The sequence below is a fragment of the Falco rusticolus genome, chromosome Z (genome assembly GCF_015220075.1).
Source record: "Falco rusticolus isolate bFalRus1 chromosome Z, bFalRus1.pri, whole genome shotgun sequence".
Lineage (NCBI taxonomy): Eukaryota > Metazoa > Chordata > Aves > Falconiformes > Falconidae > Falco > Falco rusticolus.
Window position 1 is genome coordinate 72,600,444 of NC_051210.1, and position 21,609 is coordinate 72,622,052.

At 38.8% G+C, this 21,609-nt stretch overlaps 1 protein-coding gene across 2 annotated transcripts; it reads left to right on the top strand.

Moving 5' to 3' along the window:
* Positions 1 to 1,071: 1,071 nt before the first annotated feature.
* On the top strand, positions 1,072 to 18,546 carry GOLPH3 (golgi phosphoprotein 3). 2 transcript variants are annotated; one of them, XM_037373461.1, is made up of 4 exons: positions 1,072 to 4,938; positions 8,019 to 8,321; positions 10,947 to 11,061; positions 14,779 to 18,546. In XM_037373461.1, the coding sequence occupies exons 2-4, from the start codon at positions 8,112 to 8,114 to the stop codon at positions 15,201 to 15,203; spliced, it is 750 nt and encodes a 249-aa protein (XP_037229358.1). In that variant the 5' UTR covers positions 1,072 to 4,938; positions 8,019 to 8,111; the 3' UTR covers positions 15,204 to 18,546. The 2 variants fall into 2 exon arrangements, with proteins under 2 accessions (XP_037229358.1, XP_037229359.1); XM_037373462.1 differs by lacking the exon at positions 8,019 to 8,321 and having other exon boundaries at positions 1,080 to 4,938.
* The last annotated feature ends 3,063 nt before the right edge of the window (positions 18,547 to 21,609 follow it).

Here is a 21,609-nt window from a genome sequence, read left to right on the forward strand (position 1 = left end):
TGCTGAAAGACATTTTGTTTCTTTGTGCAGGAGTTCACATACTTTTTATTGATCCTTACAATTTTTTGCAACTCCTAGGACCCTACTCCATTTAAAGTATAGCTTTGTGAAGTTTGAGAGTCAGGGATCTTGGAGGCAAACTGGGAATATTGTTACAGAATAATGTAATTTAAAGTTAAGGGACATTGGTAGGATGGTTTGCATTCAGGATCTCTTCCCTGTCGCTTCCTTCCCTACAGGGTATGTGTATGAACACCGCTTTCTGATGCGCTCTGCATGCCAGCATCTATAGGAGACTGGGTCTTAGCATACATTCACAATATTTTTTTATGGTTTGCAGATGTGAACTGGGGTATTCGCTACAGTAAGTAGGAAGAAGCTGCCTGCACTTGAGCTTTGCCCAGCAGAGCTAGACTCAGCCTATTAGTATGGATTATTTGCTTGTATGTCTGCTAATGTATCACGCGGCGTTGTCCCTCTTGGATTAGAGACAAGAATAAAATGGCTGCTCACTGTATGTAGTGTAAATACTTTGCTGTATTGTCTGTACCATCTGTGTGAACAGGTCAAAGGAAATCAATGAGGGACACAGAAATTCAGATCTTCATAAACCTGGAAGTCATAAGTTAATGTGTTACGTTGACGTGCGGAATTAGACTCTATAACCCGAAAGTTATAAAGTAGGTATGTTTATTGCGCGCAGATGCACGGGGGATTGCTCCACCACAAGCGTGCATGCCCGAAGTGACATTTATACAATAAGACAGATGAATATTCAATTAACGCCTATACATATTCGTTACCTAAACCCGCTTACTCTCGCTTCGTATGTTAATTAGCTTATCAGTCCTTTGCCTGGAATGTGGTGGTCTTGCAGGTTTGTAGGTGATTCATGTCCTTGTGAGCATCCTATCTTCTCCAGCAAGAAGACTTAGCACTCCCTTCCTCTAGATAACATTGGAATGTCTCTCATCCTTTTCTCATCCTTTTTATAAATAGCCCCTCTGTTAGAGGAAGAAGGGTAGTGTCTCCTCAAAGCTGTGTGGCTATGTGACCAGACACCACACCCATACCAGTCACCATACCCACATTCCTTGAGCAGACATATACCATCACAACCGATGTCCATTGTCCCCATTTCACGCTATTTCTTCATATCAATGTTTTGCACAAAAAGGAGGTGGGGACGGGGAGTGCTGTGGAAAGGAGTGTCAGAGGTTTGGTGATGGGCAAGTGCAGCTGAGGAGGCAATGAAAAAGCAGGGAGTGCAAGATAAGGTAGGCTGGGTAACACTGAGGCACAGGGCCATCATTGGGAAATGGACTATTTAATAAGTCTTGAGTGAGAGTGTCAAGTGATTAGTGTCTAACTGAACAGGAAGACCTGTGTGAGCTGGAAATTGGGTAAAGGGCATAGGAAGAGGATAAAGTAAATACATGCAGCAGGAGGTGGTGGGAGAGAAATGGCCTCGTCACCATGGATTTTGAATAACTTACTCTTAAAGCAGAAAGAGTATCTTAGTGCTCCGTGCTTTGCCGTGCCTGGGAGGAAAGTCTGAGATTTCAGAGTTAATATAGTGACAAGTTTCTATTATAAACTTTATTCTCATTTTCCTTATGCTTGTCTAGCAAAATTATTTCTTACCTGAAAATTTCTAGGTCAGGTCTGATGAAAAATGCTTTTGTACTATTGTTTGTGTAAATAAACATGACAGTTGTAAACATTCTTTTGATCTTTGAATCAACGTAGATTTAAAATTGTCCTGCAAGCTATTAATAGCTTTTAGTGCTATAGCAGTGTGATCGCTGTCAGATAAAAATAATTCCCTGCCTTGTAAGGCTTTTTTTTTTTTTGTCCCCTGCTGCTTAGCATCTTTTAATAAGTATTTCATTGAGTTAGGATGTTTATAACATTACAAAAGACTTGTAGGAAGACTAATAAAGTAAAAATATTTGATGTTGTATTTGAGAAAACTAGTGCTGTTTAAGAGCACTAAATAGTGGAATGATTTGCATCTGTAACTAGTGCACTTTGATCTTCAGTCTAAGTGTTTTGAGACTGTTAGACATTTGGAATAACAGTGAGAACAGTGTTAAAAGGTCAAACCAAATCCCTGTCTTGTTCCGTAACCTGTAATGGGCAATGACCAGGCCACATTCAGGGGATGGGTGTGTATGGAATGATGACTCCTCCTGCAGTGTGCACTGACGTCAGCTGGGTGGGAGCTTCCCAGACTATGTGTGGTTTACAGATCCATTGCTGTCTGTCAAATTTCATTGTCAATCTCCTATGAATAAAACTTTTGCCTTCCTGTAAAAACAGTTGAATAGAAACACAGACTTTTCTAACCTGTGAGCTAGCTTCATTTTTTCTCCACAGACAAGGACTAAAAGGTTGTAAAAGTTTTGTGTGCAAATAGTATATTATTCTATATTGCTGTTTTTCCTCTCTATTTTATTATTCCTTTCACTCCTCTTTTTTTCTTCAGTGTCCATCTATAGCCTCTTTAATAGGCAGTAGTTCAGTAATGCTGAGCACTGTTCTCTTTTATGCACCATTTTTTAGTTATGCTATATGCCATATAAAGTAGGTGTCAAGAAGCTGTTTGCAATATTGAAAATAAACGTCTGCTTCTACTCATCTTCACTTACACTGGGAAGTTTGAGTTAATTTAAAAGATGATTTTCTTACTCTTGTGTGCTAAACTGACCTTTTGTGAAGGCTCTTTCAGTTGTCTGAGGTCTTTGCAGTAAGTGCCAAAACCAGTCAGTCCATCTGCCTGAACTATCTGGAAAGATAAGTATAATGGATTGAGAAATGTTCAGAACGACACTTAAGTGTTACAAAATACCTCCTTCCTCACTGTGTGGATAGCAGTTATAATCTCTGTGTATTGAAATATGATGTTCCTTTTGCTAGTAGATCACCTGCAAACTCAGAGCCTGGAGAAAAATAAAAAGGTGGTGACACCGTATATATTCTTATGACTTTAACATCATCTAACCCACTAGAACAAGCAGTCCCATTTATGAAGAATATAATCTTTTTGAGCTGCCTTTCAGGATCACTTCATTAAAAACTGTTGGGTGATTGTGCAGTCTCCATCCTTGGAGGTTTTCAAGACTTGCTTGAATAGAACCCAGAGCCAGCTTGACCTGGCTTCATAGCTGAACCTGCCTTCAGCAGGAGGTTTGATTAGAGATCCCGTGTTCCCTTCCAACCAGAATTATCCTATGATCCTGTGTTTCTCTGCAACCCACATCCTCTGGCTGTGTATGTTGAATAACTGCTGGAGCAGAGGAGTTTACAACTGGTAATTGCTGCTGGGAGTGGTGTAGTCAAGCATTTAGTTGAAAAGTACTCACTTTAAAAATATATATTCAGTTTTCATTACTAAACAAAGAGGGGGGAAATCTAGCACTTTAATTGTTTGCATAATAATAGAACGAGTTTTTGTGAATAGGAAGAAGTGCTCAGCTGTATGTTTGTGCAGTAGATTTTCAGTTTGCATATGTGTTGTCTGATTAAAAATAAATAAATCTGAAATATTAGAATGTAGAAGTAATCTCTTTGGATTTTTTCTTTTTCCTTTTTCATCAAGCAAATACTGTACCTTATCTTGCATGTTTTTTGGCAAAGAAATGTCTGATGCCAACCAAAATCTTAATTTACAGAATGACTGACTTAAGAGAATAGCTGATGCTCACAAAATACCAGCTCCAAGTAGAATGCTGATTAGATAACTTCCCAAATACCTTTCCAACCTTACATTCATGACCTTTTAAATAAATATTTGTGACGTATTTCAGTAATTACTTTCTAGAGATTCAGAGCTTTTGTAGACTTCTTGGAAGCATTGGTCATCTATATAATACAGCTCTTGAAAAAAGTTAAGTGCTAAATGGAAACAAGTATTATAATGTTCCTGGAAATCTGTATTTTTGGCATGCCTTAGTTAGGGACTGGTTTCTAAGTTCAACGGATTTCAGATGTGTGCATTTTTATACATGGACAGCTTTTACCTGCGAACAGAATAAAATTGAAGTGCTCTTGATTCAACCTAGTCTTTGTTATTGGTTAAGAGAAATTTTATGAAGGGGAGCACTCCCTCCTTTTTCTGTTCCCCCCTTCCTTTTCAGCACTTATCACTAGAGAAGTTTTGGAAGGTCCTTCTGGATGATATCAAGTGTTTCTGCAATCATTTCTCAAAAGACAGAATGTTAAATGACAAAATGGTAGCTGTTCTGAATATTTGCTTGAAAACTTTTGTCTTTTATTTTACTGTATTTGAGGTAAAAAGATCTGTTCTGTCATTTGTGCTGATTGCCGCATTTGTGTTCCAGTATACTCCATATTTTATTTAATACCAATTTTTAGGTTGTTACTACTTTATCGGTGCCATATTATTTACGGATACTAAATGACATTAATATTTGTCAAGAAACTCAGATAAGCCTGTGTGATGTTGGTAATGCCAAACACTTGATGTCTTAAAAATGTAGTAAGTTTATTTTGAGTATGTGTAAACCATGCTTTATGTCTCTCAGTTCTTAATACCTCAGTTACGTTTTGTATAATTTCCTGAGGTTTCCCTGTTCTTCAGAGAGGTGAGACCAAGTGTCAAAACTAATAGGGGATGAGTCAGTTTCTGTTCCGTGTTTCAGTGCAGGAATGGTTGTTGGCTAGTGATGCTACTTCAAAAGTGTTTGAAGGCAGGAGAACTGACTGGAGAATGCAGTAAGCCTCTTTTTCTGTTCCGCTTTCAGGTGGAGATAGAGATAACTTACTGTCTTTCATTCTTCACAGGGTTACACATCATTCTGGAATGATTGCATCTCCTCAGGATTGCGTGGCTGTATGTTAATTGAATTGGCATTGCGAGGACGTCTTCAGCTAGAAGCTTGTGGAATGAGGCGTAAAAGTCTATTAACAAGAAAGGTAAGTGGGGGAAGATGATCCATTTACTTTTGTGCCATGCTTCAGGCAATACAGCAACTATAAATTACAACTGATTACAAGGAAAAGACTTTTTTTAAATTTACATGGGGATTGAGATTCTGGGTAGTGACCAAAGTTAAATGCACAGAGTTGAGTGTTTCAATGGCAAGCTGAAATGCCTTGGAAAATCTTCTGTACATGTTCTCTGCTCCCATTTGTTCTCTTGACGCGTTACTGGTACTGTTGGGAACCTTGCACAAACAGTTGGCAGTGGCTTTGTTCAGCATACGGTGGCAGCAGTTATTGCTCAGAGCCAGTAGCACCAGTGGTAATCTGCTGAAGGAACTGATGTGTGCAGTGTTGGTGAGATGTGGGCTGATGCTGGGGGGGAATGGCAAGCTGACAGCCTACCAAATGTATCCTGCAAGACCCCTGTTCAGTTCTGGTGTACACCATGTTGTAGTACATGCTTGCAGTGCATGGGAAGGAAATGATCCTTGTGTCTTGGGCCCCTGAGAACACAAAACTGTATCTACTTTAAGCATGTGACTGTTGTGTTAGATTTGTTGTACTCACTGACCTTCAAGATGGCCAAACATTTAAGGTCCTTTATTGCGTTAGGTTGAAGGTTTGAGGCCTTAATTTACTACTTTTGCTGCTGGATTTTTCCTTTGAACAACATGTGCAAAGTCACACTGTTTGAAAAATTTTTACATCATCAGCTGTTAGAGGACACTTGTAAAATAAGCTCATTGAAAACTTTGTCAAATGTTGTTTATCCACCACAGATAAATTCTCTTTTGTGTCACATTTCCCTGGCAATATTATCTTTTGCTAATCTATTTAAAGGAAAGCTTACAAATTCCCCAACCTTCTTCCCACTTCCTCCTCTTCTGAAGAATCAAACCTCTGTTCAGATAAACAGCTGCTACTTCTTTTAGCTTCATTTAAGCATATTCAGTATTGATTAGTTTGCAGAATTTTTTTTTTCCTTCAAAGCTTTTGGCTCCTTAGGTATTCAGGAATGTTCTTTAGCAGTTATTTTCATTCTGTGCAAACCTTGTCAGCTCTAGCTACCTGAAATGTTAACTATGGGGCTTTTCTTAGGAAAATGGAAAAATAACCTTAGGAAAATGGAAAAATCTTCAGTAAAGAATACAAGCAAAATTATTGTCATCTTTGGTTAGTTTTGTGGGATTTTTCTTATGGGTTTGGGGGGGGGGGTAGGAACCTTGTTAAAACTTTGATCATGTGGTTTTGGGAGTTGGTAGGTGTGTTTGTTTCTTCTCTGTCTGCACCCTGGCCCTTGCTGAAGGAAATCTAGAAGCTACCCAATATTAAAGGCTGTGTTCTTTCTGCTGTTACAAGGCAATTGAGAGATTTCTTTTTGCAGGCAGGAGTGTTCTATGAAAAAGGCTTTAATTTAAAATTCAAATGACTATTAGTTTCTGCCTAAGTAATTTCTTGCAAATAAAATCACTAACTGCTGATCTATATGAGGTTTCTTCTCCCTCTGTTATCACCTTTCTCTCGGTTCAGAAATAATTCTCATGACTGACTTGTGTCATTTTGTATCTTCTTTGAAGTATTGTGTCAACAAAGATTTCAGTGTTGTTTCTGTGTTGCCTAGATTTAAGTGTCTTAACTGTATGAAGTGTCTTTCTGGTCCCCCTTTTGCAGGCTTTGCTCCCCTTGTCCTCAGCTTTGGCTGTGAATTAAATACTGTGGTTTAGTGAGTGGAATGGACTGTGTAGTTGCATACAAGGTTGTGAATCAGTGGCAATAACATTTTCTATAGTTTCTGCCTCCCAGGCTAGCTTTTCTTCCTCCTCACCCCAGGTCCATCCTCAGATTCGTGGGAAGGTAAAACCTCCTTAAAACTCAAAGCTTTGATTTGTGAATCTTCAAGCCATGGTCTGAAGGGAGGAGTTTAGGCTTCAGTTATTTTAGCATGTTTTGCAGCTGTGAAGGGTAGTCCTCTCTTTGTGAAGAGGCTTATTGGAGTCTCTTGGGTTGTTCCTAGCATTTGTGCAGGCTTGTCAGGTAACCCCCTCTGGCTGAAAACTAATTCACTACTTTGATCAGTTTAGTTTTTACTTTTATTTCTCGATATTATCATCAGGTGAGGCACAAAGTGAGACTGCTGGCACAAGTGGTAAGGTGAGAACAAGAAGAGTGTTGAACTAGTTACTTGGGCAGTAGTATGGATTTATAACCAACTAACTGTCATCTTGCTCATACAGCTAACTTGAAAGTTTGCTAGCTACAATGGTTTTTACTTAGAGCCTTAAATCAGGTGGATCTTTACTGATAATTTTTTGCAGTTTCTAAGAATGGAAATTTTCTAATTTCAGAATGGATCAAAATGTATTAAATCCACGCTTGAATGCCATAGACAAATGAGACTGAGAAACTGACAGACAAGGATTGGATAGATGTTAGTGAAGCTTTGAAAGTCAGTATGACGTATTTTATGTTGCAACATCCTCTTGAGTTTGGCTTAAGAGTATGTAATCATTGCATCGTTTTGGAGTTCTAGCTACTGGTATCTATTTTAGAAACAAATAAATGAATGTTGAGGTTTATATGTAAATAATTTCTAAGATTAGTGGTTATTGAAGATGGGAAATGGTACTCTGTGCTACCTAACAGCCTTCAGAAAGCAAACCAAATCATTAGAGTTCTTAAAAACAAAAGAAATCCCAATAAATCCTTGGTGTATTAACTTCAGTATTTTCTAGCTGACAATTCTGAGTGATTCATGCATGAGTGAATTTTTGTATTAGAACTAAATAATGAAGTTTACTTAAAAATCAGTGCAAGAAGTGCTAAATCTTTAGCATTGCTTAATTGCAAAGCTTCGTTGTGGAAAATGCAAATTAAATATTCTGTACAACTTAAATTTCCTCAACAATTGGATACAAAGCAGATCTAGTACCTGATAAATCACTGAAAAATGGGAATAAAGAAAGCGTTCTTGCAATAGGCGAAGGACCATCATCTCTGAAGAACCAGGAGCTTAGCTTCTTTCTTTACCTTAGCTCTTCTGTTAAAGAGAGAAAATAATCTCCCTCTTGCAGATGTGTAATCTTCTGTGGTGATCCAGTTCACAAGATCGGCAACCTACTTGATTTGCCACTCTTCCTGTGCTGTTACACCTCTCTTGTGCTGTTATGCCTCTGAAGAGAGTTAGCCAGGAAGCATTCATCAATGCATCCTTCAAGAAACAGCAGATCCATGAAGCTGGAGAGAGGTGGTTGAGCTTCTGCTGTTGCCTTGTGCCACATCCATGTGGTGGGAGGGGGAGGAGTAGAGAAATACCATGGAGGTGTGAACCAAAATACTTTTGTTTGAGGGGAAGGGTAATCAGAAGAATCTGTGCGGTGAATATTCAGTGTAGTAGAGAAATGAGAAGAAGCAGTGCTATATGCCTGGCTGCAGAGAACAGTAAACTTAGAAACAAAATCCCTGTGTATTGTGGCTTCACGAGAGCTTATGGGGTCCTAACAGAGTTGCATGGTGGAGTCTGTTCCTTACAGCTCTTACCTCTAAATGCCTGTATGTTTAGGGTCGTACTGTTGTGGTACACTATATTCAGGCTGGCTTCTTAAACTTCTTTGCAGTGGTAGAAAAAAAAAATCTTAATCCCAAAAAAGCAAGGAAAGCTGTTTTCTGAATTTTAAAAAAAAGTTACATATATCTTAGACTGAAGAGCTTTTTTTCTCTTCAGTGAGGTAGGTTTTGTTTTTCCTTTTTCTAATAATAAAGAACCTATTGGTCAAAAAGATGACTTCATCTTAGCTGTTAAGTGAGATGGTGAGTAGCAGGCTCTCAGATGCAGCAGACTGGAGCTATCCAGTGTAATCATGTGGGACACTTCAAAGAAACGAAAGTACTGCTGGAATGTCAGTTTTAAAAAGAAGTAAAGATAAGTTGGGTGTCTTTAGGCTAATTAAAGAAATATCTGATAGGTGGCTATTAATAGCCACAATCCAGGAGCTTTAAAACCCAACTTAAAGTATGCTGTTATATAATTAAAGAACAGAAACTTCCAAAATACAGAATTTTTATATGAAATTGGAAGATAGGTAATATCATCATATGTAGTTAATGGAGGGTTTGAGTGATGCTGTGGTGCAAGCTTGTAAATCAGGAAGATAAAAATGCATTGTTCTGTGATTAGTCTTAAACAGGGATTGCCTGTTAAAATGTAGTTGTATTCTTAAAACAAGTATCTGAGATTTATGGTTGGAGTGATCTCCAGCTCCCCAAAACATATCTCAAGAGACTGTTTAATCTTGATGCATTAACAGATAATGAGGTTTCTCTGGTCCCTCCCTGGCAGATGTTTAGTCTTAAAAGTCTCCACTGAATGCAGTTTGGCAGCTCCCTGGATGTTTAATTTGCTGGTATCTTTTATTTTTCCCAAAGCAGGCACCCTCAACTGTTGTTTGATACTCTCTATGTAAAAATATCTGATACGTTTTCTTTTTAGATCTAAACAAACTTTGTTCTTTTTAGCCTGACATTTGTGGATAGGTTCATTCTTGCTGATTTTTATTAAAAATATTAGTTTCTATGCTTCATATATGCCATCTAAATCAGAAATAGTATTCCACCTATGACCTGTTAGACTCACAAAGATCTCTCCAGCAGTTTTCCTTTTCATTTAATCTTATACACATCTCCTGTATTTTGCCAGTATTGAAGCTGTTCTACCATTGCAACTAATTTCAATGTTATCTAGAGACCCTATGAAAATGTCTTGTATTCCTCTATTGTTTGTAGTAAGGATTATTAGAACTACAGAACAGAACTAAACTTGGGATGTATTTCAATAGGACACGTAAAGCTTTTCCAGGACACCTTTCTGACTACTGTGAAGTGTTACAGAAAAATGAGAGCTTTCACTTGCTTCTATTCTTGTATATGTGGAATTGTGTTGATGTTTTAGTTTTTCTGTCAATTGCATATTATCTTTTTACCTGATGCTTGTGAAGTGCTAAGTTGTAAAACTATTCAAATTGCCAGATTTAGTCATTATTTTCATCAATAGTTTTGACACTGTAGTAAATCATCTTTTCCTAAAGAAAAACAGATTTTATTATTATTTGTTTTTATTCAAACACTCACTTGGACTAATTTGATCTTCATGTTTTCATTTGGTGCTTTTGTTTTTCTAAACCAGAAGAGGTTGTATTTGTACGTGGTTTAACTATTTATGTTGGTAAACACGCAGTTACTCAAATTCTTAGATTTTATTACATTACTGTGAATTTCTTTGTTGTTCAGTGCTCTCTTGACATAAGAGCTCAAATAATTTTAGAAGTTACTTAATAAAAAATGATAATCTCATTTAGTATTCCATATTATGGAGTTCATTAGTACATACCTATTTTGCCTAATATGTGTGTTTTATATAGCACATATAAGTGCTATGAATGGAATGTAGTGTTGCTGGTCAATGTTTTCTTCAGAGCTGTAAAACTTATATGTTCTCTTGAACCTATTTTTACCCATGACTATATAGAAGAAAACCAGTTCTCCTGCTTTTTCAGTTTGTAATTGATTTCTCAATTTGTTGTGGCCTAATTGTTTAACTGCAGTATTTTTAATAAATAGACTTGAGGCCGTAAAATATACTGCAGTATTAAACTGCTCTCTGATGGCAGTCTACTTCGTTTTGGGGAGGAAGTGAAGGGCCTGGCTGGGTTAGTGGATTATCTTTCTTAAAAAAATCAGGTATTAAGTATGTTCTTAATGCTGTAGTTTTAGTCCAGTAGGGTTAATTTAAGTTGTAGATAACCTAAGACTTCACATAGCTTTGTAATACTAGATTTTTTTGAAAACTAGGTTATTTTTTTCAAGTTGCATATTCTTAGAGATGGTTCCTTATTTTTAAAACTTCCTTGGTTTTGATAACAGATAAATTTTTCCAGGTTTTACTGGTGGATGTTTATGGTATATAAATTCAGTCAAAATATTGACAGCATTTTATTCTGTCCTAGGTGATTTGCAAGTCAGATGCTCCTACAGGGGATGTTCTTCTTGATGAAGCTCTGAAACACATAAAAGAGACCCAGCCTCCTGAAACAGTTCAAAATTGGATTGAACTGCTTAGTGGTAAGCCTTGGACTTAATATATTTGCTTTTTCCCCCCCCCAATAAATCTAATTATCTGACATGACTGGAGATTATACTGTAAGGTTTTTGGGGAGAAAGTATGCAAAAAAGTTAATTAGTCTGTCCTCTGGGTTAGTCTCTTGTTGATTGTAGCCTTTAATCAAATACAAGTAACTGTTGCTTTTGATTTAACTTGGTAGTGAAGGGATCTATATGGAGGTGTCAGAGGACATCTCAACTCTGTGGAAGAGGCACCTTCCACTGATTCTGAAGTAAATCAGGACTGCACCCTGGAGATACGACTGCCTTTCTCTGTAATTGGAAATGAGGTGCATGGTTTCAGTATTCAGGTCATTTGTTAAAGAAAGGAGATACAGAGTCTGCCACTCAGTTGTAAAAAAAAGTCAGTAGTTCTGTTTTTCCATTAACTAGAGAAATGTAATTCAATATTTTCAAATTTTCTCATTGTTTAAAACAAAGTCTTCAAGTTGAGTACTTTGCCCACAGCTGCTCTTGTAAAGCTAGTAATTTGTGGCAAAAAAAATGTCAATTCGATTTCGTCTTTACAATTACAGTTAATGTTTTTCATGTCTTGCCAACAGTTGTATCCTCAGGATGAATAAATTAAACTGAAATAAACAATGAACATCTTTTAACATGTGCTTTTATAGTTTTGTTGTTTTATTAGTTTTTTTCGTTGTAGCCAGAATTCGTCACCAAGATTTGTCTGTTTTTACAAAATGCATAAAATATAGCTTCCTTGGAGTAGGTCAGAGATGACTTCAGTTTTGCAAACAGTGCAGGAAGAAACCCCACTGTTTTGTCAACAACATGACTCTGGGAGGTATGGTGTAGTAAGACTTGAAGTTTTCTAAAAATACTAGTTGTAACAACGAATACATGTCCAGAAACTCAGCAAAAACCCTTCACCTTTCTCTCCGCCTTGCTTTCATGATGTTCTTCGTGTTTGTCCTGTACCACCTTAAACAGCCTCCCTTGCACATCAGTTCATACTCTTGTCTTTGCCATTCCTCCTGTGTTGCCCCTTGACTATCAGACAGAGGGGGGAGACAGGAGAACAAAGCAGCCCTTGTCAGCAGGGGGCATGTCTGCTGCGAGGCCTTGCAGTTGTTCTTCCTCAGCTTTCCTTCACTTTTACAGCCTGCAAAACCAATTCATTTTTCTTGTCCCAAATATATAATTTGTGCTGACATTTCACCTTCTCTCCCAGTGTGGAGCACATCAAGTTAGTACTGACTCAAGAAGGGTCAAGTAATGAATGAACAGTATTGTAGGTTTTCTTTGAGCTGAGCTAAGCTAAAGTTTTTCCTGCCCCTGCTGAGCTCTCCCTCTGGGAAGATAGTTATTGTCAGTGCTGTGGCTAGGACTTGGATCAATCATTTTTACTTAGATATGATTATTAATTACTAGTTTCTTGGATGGCATTACAGTTCTTCACATTTCCCATTGTTTAGAGGACTGCCCTTTGAAGAAAAATATTTTGGTGTTCTGTTTATTGTGTTCTTTTTGGAAACTTTTAGAATTTTGCTTTGGGACCTGATCCAGGAAGATTGTTGGTAATTACAGCTTAAAGTAACTATGTGAGGAATGCTGCTTGAAGTTACAATACATACGAGTTCAAAGCCATCATGGAAATAACTTATGTGGATGTGTAAAGTGGCGTTTTCCAGGCTGATGTTTTTTATAAGATAGCCTCTAACAGAAGCAGGTGTAGGAAATACAGAGGTTTGGATCAAAGTGTCAGGCATTCCTGCAGATGTAACAAACTTCCGTCTGTTTTGACAAGCAAATGTCTGTGTAATGGAGGAGATTGGTCACAAGGTGTCATCACAGTACTGATTTTTATTACTGTATAGCCGCATCCCCATAACCAATGTAGAAAAATCTAGGAAATATCCTTTGCCCTGTGAAACACTGTAAGGAAGCTGCACTTTTGTGTGTGTGATGGTTTCATTCATGGTCTAGCTGGGGAATCACATTCAGTGAGGTGTGGGACCTATAGGGGCATGTGTAGTTCAGGCTTGGGTGTGTTTTCAGCCTTTCGCTATGCAGCTGGTGTCATTTCATTTGTTTACTTAACTTGGATACAGCATATGTCATCCTCCATCACAGTGAGAGAAACCTGGACGTCATCTGTGGTTGTTACTATTATTCATTTATAGAAAACCCCCACCAATATAACAAATACTTAAAGCTGTTTCTTCTCTGGCCTCTTAAAATGCATACACTTTTGTTATATCAGGAGGACATTTTACAATAAATACTTAGGTAGGCTGGACCTAAAGTTTTATTGTGGTTTAACCCCAGCTGGCAAACAAGCACCATACAGCCACTTGTTTGCTCCCCCTCACCCAGAGGGATAGGGAGAGAATCAGAAAGAAATGTAAAACTCGAGGGTTGAGATAAGAACAGTTTAATAATTTAAGCAGAATAAAAAGGAAAGAACAATAACAACAACAATGGTAAGGTGGGGGAAAGGATAAAATCCAGAGGAAAAGGGAGAAAGGAGAACAAGTGATGCACAGTACAGCTGCTCAGCACCCGCTGACCCATGCCCGGCCAGTGCCCGAGCAACGATCCCCAGGCCCCAGCCAACCCCCCAGGTTTATATACCCAGCATGACGCCCCATGGTACGGAACACCCCTTTGGCTGGTTCAGCTCAGCTGTCCTCGCTGTGTCCCCTCCCAGTTCCCTGTGCCCCTCCAGCCCTCTCGCTGGCAGGGCCCGAGAAACTGAAAAGTCCTTGACTTATGAACATTACCCAGCAACAACTAAAAACATCAGTATGCCATCAACATTGTTCTCACATCAGCCAAAACACGCGCTGTAGGAGCTACAAAGAAAAAAATTAACTCCACCCTAGCCGAAACCAGGACAAGTTTTTAGCTTAAGTAAACTTTTAAGCAAAGGTGGATTTCTCGGTGCTTAACAATTTTAGCTTTGTCAGTAGCTGTTGATGCTGATTTTGTGCTTTTTAAATTCCCTTCTCTATGCGCATAGTCATGCATTCTGAAGGGCACAATTCTCCTGCCTTAACAAAAAGCATTAAAAATAATTTTCATAGGAACATTAAAACCCCTGCCCCAAATGTGCTCATGTGTACAGATAAACCCCTGCATTCACCCAATGGGTGGTCGCTGTTTCATCTGGTGGGGGCAGGAAGGGAGAGAAAAAAACCAGGAAGCAACAGAAATACACAGGGTGGGTGTGCATTATTAGCTTGTCTGTGACAGAAAGAAAGCAATGACACTTCTTCCAGTCTCCAAAATGGTAAAAGGCTGGAATCAGGGAAGTGCATAAGAGAGGAGGAGATGCTTAGTTTTATTTTTAATATTAAAAGTAAATTCTTTCTTCATGACTGGTTGGGGTTTTGTTTTTTGTGTTGTTTTTTTTCTTCAGTACAAGACTGCTTATTTTTTGTATCCTTGATCAAGATGTGGCTTGGCTAGCATTTTGTCCAAAGTTTATAAACATACACTGCATTCCTCCAAGGAGACTCTTATGGTCTCTATGCCTATATCTGGTTAGGTCAGAGATCAGAAATCGGAGAAATGCTGATGTTAGCACAGTATCTTGTTGTATAGTCAGCTATATGGATGTGACAGCTCATTCTGCACCACAGGGAAGGGGGAAATCACTGTAATAGTACAGCTTAAACTTTACCTGACTGTTGGGGTTTTTGCTTGCTCTTTTAGGTGAAACATGGAACCCATTGAAGTTGCACTACCAACTACGAAACGTCCGTGAACGGTTAGCTAAAAATCTAGTGGAGAAAGGTGTACTGACAACAGAGAAACAGAACTTCCTTCTTTTTGACATGACTACGCACCCTCTCACCAACAACAATATCAAACAGCGCCTCATCAAGAAGGTTCAAGAAGCAGTTCTTGACAAATGGGTAAATGACCCTCACCGCATGGACAAGCGCTTGCTGGCACTTGTTTATTTAGCCCATGCTTCAGATGTTCTGGAGAACGCTTTCGCCCCCCTTTTGGATGAGCAGTATGATTTAGCCACAAAGAGAGTGCGGCAGCTTCTGGATTTAGACCCTGAGGTTGAATGTATGAAAGCCAACACAAATGAGGTTCTGTGGGCTGTTGTAGCAGCTTTCACAAAATAACTGCATTCAGACTGAAGCATTCTCTCTTGTTTCATGTAAACCAGTTGTTTTCCTTCTATTGACTATTCATGTTTTCTGTAATTTGTACCTTCTCACATGATGAATCTGCTCTTGTTTAATGGGGATTATAAGTGGTGTATTCCTTCCTTCTCTGTGTATCTGTATACAGGATTCTGCTGGTACAAGAGACTTTCCTGTTTAAAAACAACAGAAAAAGGTTTTACTGCCATATTGGCATTCCATTTCCTATTGTTTCAGTTATCCGAAATACTTTGTTTAATCTATTTTGCATCTTATTGTTGTTGAAGTGGTTTAGATCGCTGAAGGTCCATGTTGAAGTATCTGTCAGGACATTTTATACACAGATGTTTCAGTTGTACTTAACGAACTTACTTTAAAAGCAGAAATGCCATTAATCAGCTTTGTCAAAAGTTCCTGTAAAATGCCCCATAAATTTTACTTTTCATGTAAGTCTCTTGTGTACTTATATTTTCATTAGAATGATCACTGAGTCATAAGGCTAGATAGAAAGGTCCTATTGTTTCATAAACCAGTTTTGGAATGGGATACATTCCATTATATTGTATATATAGTTCAAATTGTATATTAACTGCCCCATCCTAGTATTTTGCAAGACCTACTTAGTTGTACACCTGGTGCCCCTTATTTACTGTCAGCCATTGCTGACATTGATGGAAAGAAAGGCCTCCTGTAAAGAGCATGTATGTGAAAGCTGTTTCCAGTGTCTACAGAGTTTGCCATCCAGGTATTCTCAGTCTATGCATTGCCTTTGGTAATTAATGTACAGAAAGAGATCACTTCCTATCATTGTTTGTACTTTTTTTTTTTTCTTCCCCCTCCTGTATGGAAGAGGCTCATGACCAAGTACAATTCTTGAGTGCAGTTTTCAACTTTGTACACAAATTAATGTTTGTCTCAATCTTATTTTACACTTTCAAAAACAAAGTCAGTCCTAGCAGGTGTTGCATGTAAGTGGTTAGCAAGTAATGACTGCAGTTCAGATGACTTAAGATTTCTGTAATGGGATGCTTTGCTATATCTTAAATTTTTATATACAGTTATGCTGATTAGCACACTATTATAAAAATATATATAAAACTTCGGCTTTTTAAAATTTATAGCCTCTTTGCCACTGCTTGTTATCTCCCATCAGTTTCACTGTAAATATTATGCATTGAAAAAATTAAGCATTGATTTATATATTTCTTCTTTCCTCATAACAGTGCAGATTTATAGTGGGGCTTACAGGTGTTTAGAAACTTTTTTGGTTAATGTTCAGAGCAAGAATACTAGATGGTATATAACTGTAGAGTTGAAATTTAAGGGATCCCTTAATCTGTATACTAGCTTTTTACCTACAGTAAATAAACTATGATCTTGAAAGTGCCTGAAACAGAGCAAGCATGTAATTCTTATTTTTTGTGCTAATTAGGAAGGTTTTATTGCTTAACTGAAAGCTTTAGTTAATATCCTTCTTATTAGAAAGGGAGAGTTTATATTAAGTAGATCAAACTGACCTAATCAGCGGTGTCACTCAGATCTGAAGGATTCATGGCTGAGTTAACATGAGTGTGCAGCTGTGCCTGCCGTGGGTGGACCTCTTCTATCTTGAGCACAACTCTACAGCCTCATCTGTGACTGGACTTCTAATTTTGCATTTCATTTTCAATCATTTAGATGCTTAAGTATTTGACTTTAACAATTTGTCATACCTACATAACCTTTTTTAATAAAGGTTTTTAAAAATATGGTCCTTAACATTTAATGGCACATTGTTCTTTCATTTCTTAAATACTGTTTCTTTAGAAAAATGGAATTATATTGTAAAATTTCAAACCCTGGTTTACAAATAAAAAGACAAACAGTGTTCTCAGTTGTAAGATGCTGTGGTTAAAACTTTGAGGAGCTTGGGCATGAACTTTGGACGTTTTCTTTTAAGCATTTCAAAATGTGATTGGTTTAAGTGGAGGAAACATGGAAGTTGCTGTGTTGCTTTTACATCTCACAGCTTGTAGAATACTTTCTGTACTTGATAGTATATGCTAACACACTGCTTTCATTCTCTTTCCTCTGATCAGTTTTCTTTTTTTCTGTTTCTCTTTGAGAGGAGAGAAAAGTAAGTAGGTGGAAGGGTCAGAAAAATAGTGGAGTATCAGGAGCAAGTTAGGTGCACGAAACTTTCGAAGTAGCTTTGAAAATCTAAGCCACTTGCAGCATGCTTCAGACTGAAAATATCTTTTGTAGTCCCTTTTCTGTTCTCTCATCTTCGTTCTGTGAGTATTTTGTATGTTCCTGCTGGATTCATGCTAGGTTGTGGAGTGTATTGGGGTTTTGTCGCTCTTATAGCCAACATGGTTTAAAAGAAGTCACCCTTTAGTCCTTCCCAGAAAGAGGATATGGTTTTTTCCTGCCTACAGTATTTATCGGCTTTATTTCCCCTCAAGATAGAATATTTCTCTGTGATGGGGAGACCTTCTACTGGGTGTATCAAAGAACTTTCATGTAAGTAATGAAGGTTTTGTGAAGAGCAACAGTGGGTTTTGCTAGACGACCTGGTATAAGGCTGGATGTGCAGGGGAAATAGATCTTGAGTCTTGAGTCCTGTGTTGTGCCTCAGAAAACCTGAAGTCTCACAGGTGCTACCTAACCTTACGTCTAGCAAGAAGGGTAAGACCGGTAGGTTAACAGGAACTGATTTAGCTAACATCCTCGCCTTTGTTGCTGTTTCAGGTTGCTATGTGATAAAATGGTTAAACATGGGAGACTGCTTTGTTCTGCTGAGATTCAAGTACCCTTTCTTCCTATAAGCTGCTACTGCAGTTCATAGAGACCTGGGTTTAAAATGTTTTTGTCTGCTCTGGGTCCTCAGCTCTCAATGGCTGAAGTGAAGACCACTATCTAGCCTGAACTTGAATGTATGCCTCAAGGGAGAGCATACGTTATTCAGGGGTGCATTCTTTTAAAACAAACTTTAAAGTTAATGTCAATAACAGGCTTCTGACAGTTAAGTCCCCAAGCAGTACATATATATATATATCTGTAGTTTTGCAGTCCTTGAGATTTACATCCTCCTCTTCTGTGTTTCTCAAGGTGATGCTACAGTGCCCCTGTATGGGATGCTAGTGAAACCTGTGTGCCATACATTATGCCACTGTGCTTTCGAGGCAAAAGTTGCAGAAACTGGCCATAAAAGGCTGGTGACTGAGTGCTGATGTGTTCATGCCCATTTCTCCTACAAAGTGAAGACCTGTATTATCTAATGTGTTCTCTGTGAACTGGACTGAATCTGTACTGAAACAAAATAAAGCACCCTTTCAAGCTACGAGCTGCAGGTGGTTACTGTGTATCACATGCATGCAACACCTAAAGGATTTTTTTTCTATTTTTTTTTTTTTTCATTTGCTAAGTAATTTCCAGTTTTTCATGAGGTTCTGGTCTTCATCAGTTTGGAAAACAGAACTTTAAAGACTTCAATCAAGGCATCAGTTGTGCCTCAACTGGGCTTCAGGTAGTCAAAGCCTGTTAGGTCCTTGTTTCCTTTATTGTCCATCTGTCTTTCTATATAGAAGGGGGTTTCCAGCTCCTGAGAAGTAAAAATTTCTTGAAAAAGTAACTCATTCTGTGGAGATGCTTAATGTATACAAGAGTTTAATTACTTGGGAAGTGAGATGTTGTCAAATGCTTTGTAAGCGTCAGATGTGAAGTGTGCTGCTAGGAGGTGACCGGGGGTAGCGGGGAGGATCTTCGGGTAAGAAGCGTGGTCAGGGCTGCTGCCTGTGTTAACCTCTGAATAAGATCTGGAGTTCCCTCCCATTGGGTTGTTTTCTCCTGTCCTCAAAGCAGCAGCACAAAGCCTGTGAAAAAGCTGATGGTAAGTAATGCCTTCTGGCTTAGGAGGAGAAAGACTTTCTGTAGAAACAGTGGGGAAAATAGGCGGTTTCTAAGCAGAAGAGAGGAGGGAAAGAAATGACGAGTAGTAGCCTTTGGCTCCCTTACCCCCTCCCCTTTGCACAAAGAAGCCAAACAAGTTGCTGTTACGGCTTTTTTCTCCCCTGGCTTTGGCCCCTGATCTTTTCCATTTCTTCTCTTTTCCTTTACAAGTTGCTTGGTAACTTCTGTGCTTGTGAATGAGTTGTACTGATTTCCAACCTTAGGTGTTTCCCCTCTTGCCTTTTCACTACTAGCCGCCTTTTGCTCTTACGTCTACTGTCTACTTGAGCTTGGCTCTCCATTGCTCTGTACCCGGTGTTGCTTCCCCTCGGCTTTGATTCCCTGCTGGTGCCTGAAGGAACCTCCCTTTCTCCAACAAGTGCATTTGTCAGTGCTGGCTGAACAGAAGCAGCTGGCTGGCCACCTGCTACAGCTTTTGACCTGTGGTTTGTTAAGGTGAACAAAACCTGATGCTAATTTACCTTGAAACTGCTCTTTTCCTGCTTCAAAAGCAAGCTGTTGTCCCGGCAGCAGGGAGGACCTGCAGCTGAGCATTGTGTTTTTGCCAGTTCTCTAAATTCGGTAGATCTTGTGCCCGGGCCGGTGCTCTTAAGCACTTGCTGTCTCTCACTCAAGCTTTTCCTGCGGTGAGAACATTATATACAAGAGTAATTTTCCGGTTTGGGCTCTTTGCTTGTTAAAAAGGTTTGTACTGCAGCTTAAAAATGTTTTCTCTATTTGGCTGTTTATCTTTATGGAAGTTGTAGGCAAATTATTTGGATGTTTTTTTTACTTCTATTTAATTTGGTTGAAGGGGACAAGTGGGAGGAGAAAGAGGCGTGGGTATACTTACACTGTGATCACATAAGCTGCTTTCCTGTCAAAACAAACTAAAATATTTCAGTTTTTCATTTTTGCTTTCTTGACTCCCAATACATCATTCAGTTCCATCTAGTGCATCTGATGCCTGCTCAGGAAGGATTTGTCATCATCTAATGTGCTAGTCTTTCAGGATTTATAATCTGTTGCGTTGTACATTTATTCAAATCTTGGATTTTTTTCTCTGTTTGCCCTAGAATTTATCTTGAATAAGGTGTTAGAAGACTTTGGTGGTTGGTAAAGCAAAATGACAGGCAGTTTGTAAGCTTTCTTTGCCGCTGCCAGGGCATCTTTGTAGCTCCTTTTTAATTTCCTGTCCACTCAAATAAAACCAAATCATGTCTCTAATCAGCTTTTAAAATCCTGGTCTGACTCCTTGTGTTCCTGAGGACCTCAGTCACTTTGGAAAAGTAAGTTTTAGCTAAATCATGTGTAAGTTTTGCAGTGCTGAATGGAATAATACCTACACACCATTAAGAATCTCAGAGACTTGCAGAAGAAATTTAGCAAACCAGATCATTTTTCCAGGCAGCAGTCTTGCAGTAACCCATCTCAGCTCTGACAGCAGAGCCTTGATGGAGAAGTCACACTGGTGCCTGAACAAAAATTGGTCCAAGGGGCCTTCCTCTTCAGAAATGCCTGAGGCCATCAATCTTACGCAATATTTGTAATGACATTTTTGAGAAGATCTTGTATGGTTACATCCTTCATTACTCTTTTTTTTTCCCTCCCTGGTGAAATGAGTTGGCCATGGGCCAGAAGCTAGGAAGACTTGCTGTGTCTTGGGTGATGTGGGAGATGCTCTCCATCCAGGCAGCCCATAAACCGTCATAGCCATGATAGACCTGAGCATCTTCTGCCTGGAGGTTGCCCTCCCAGTAATCCCACTCCATGTGTGCCAAGAAGACCATTGGGGTCTAAGAATTTATCTGAGCACGGCACATGAGACCAGAGAGCTGCAACTGGAAGGGTCTGGCTCAAGCCCACCAGTCAATACGTGGCAGATGTGCCTGGGGCTGCGCTTGTGCCTGCGTGGGAGAGGAACAGCCTGCTGTTCACAAAGGTTTCAGCCATCCAGGAAAAAGCCACGTTGTGTGGGTGAGTGGCTGTACTTGAAACAAGGGAGTGCATGTGACCTTCCTTAAACTGGAATATGTACAAATAAAACAGGGCTGAAATAAAATGCAATTATAAACACATTTGGAATAACAACTAAGGTCTGTTTGTTGGACACGTTGCAAACAGGAAATGGAGCTAAAATTCACTGCATTAATAAATGCCTTGCTGCAAATATGTTGCCTGATGTTAGGCCCTAGCTGCTATTGAGAGCTTCCTTCTGAGGTACAGCTGAAAACTTACACACATTTTAATACAACCAAATCAGAGACGCTTAGCCAAAGACATACAGAATCCCTTCTGTACTGACATGCAGAGAAATTTGTTCACACCATTTATAGGCATTCAAACTAACTTCTTAGGTTTTCCTTTAAGAGCAAGAAAAGTTGGGTTTTGATCGTACTAAAGTACCCTTCTTTTGCTTGCTTTCTTCTGTAGGAAATGGGCAGGACCTGCTGCC

Excerpts from the sequence above, each read along its gene's own strand:
- GOLPH3 (XM_037373461.1), top strand. The coding sequence starts at position 8,112 with ATGCCTCTGAAGAGAGTTAGCCAGGAAGCATTCATCAATGCATCCTTC. Across the intron at positions 8,322-10,946 it reads TAATCAGAAGAATCTGTGCG|GTGATTTGCAAGTCAGATGC; the intron begins GTGAATATTCAG and ends ATTCTGTCCTAG. Across the intron at positions 11,062-14,778 it reads TTGGATTGAACTGCTTAGTG|GTGAAACATGGAACCCATTG; the intron begins GTAAGCCTTGGA and ends TTGCTCTTTTAG.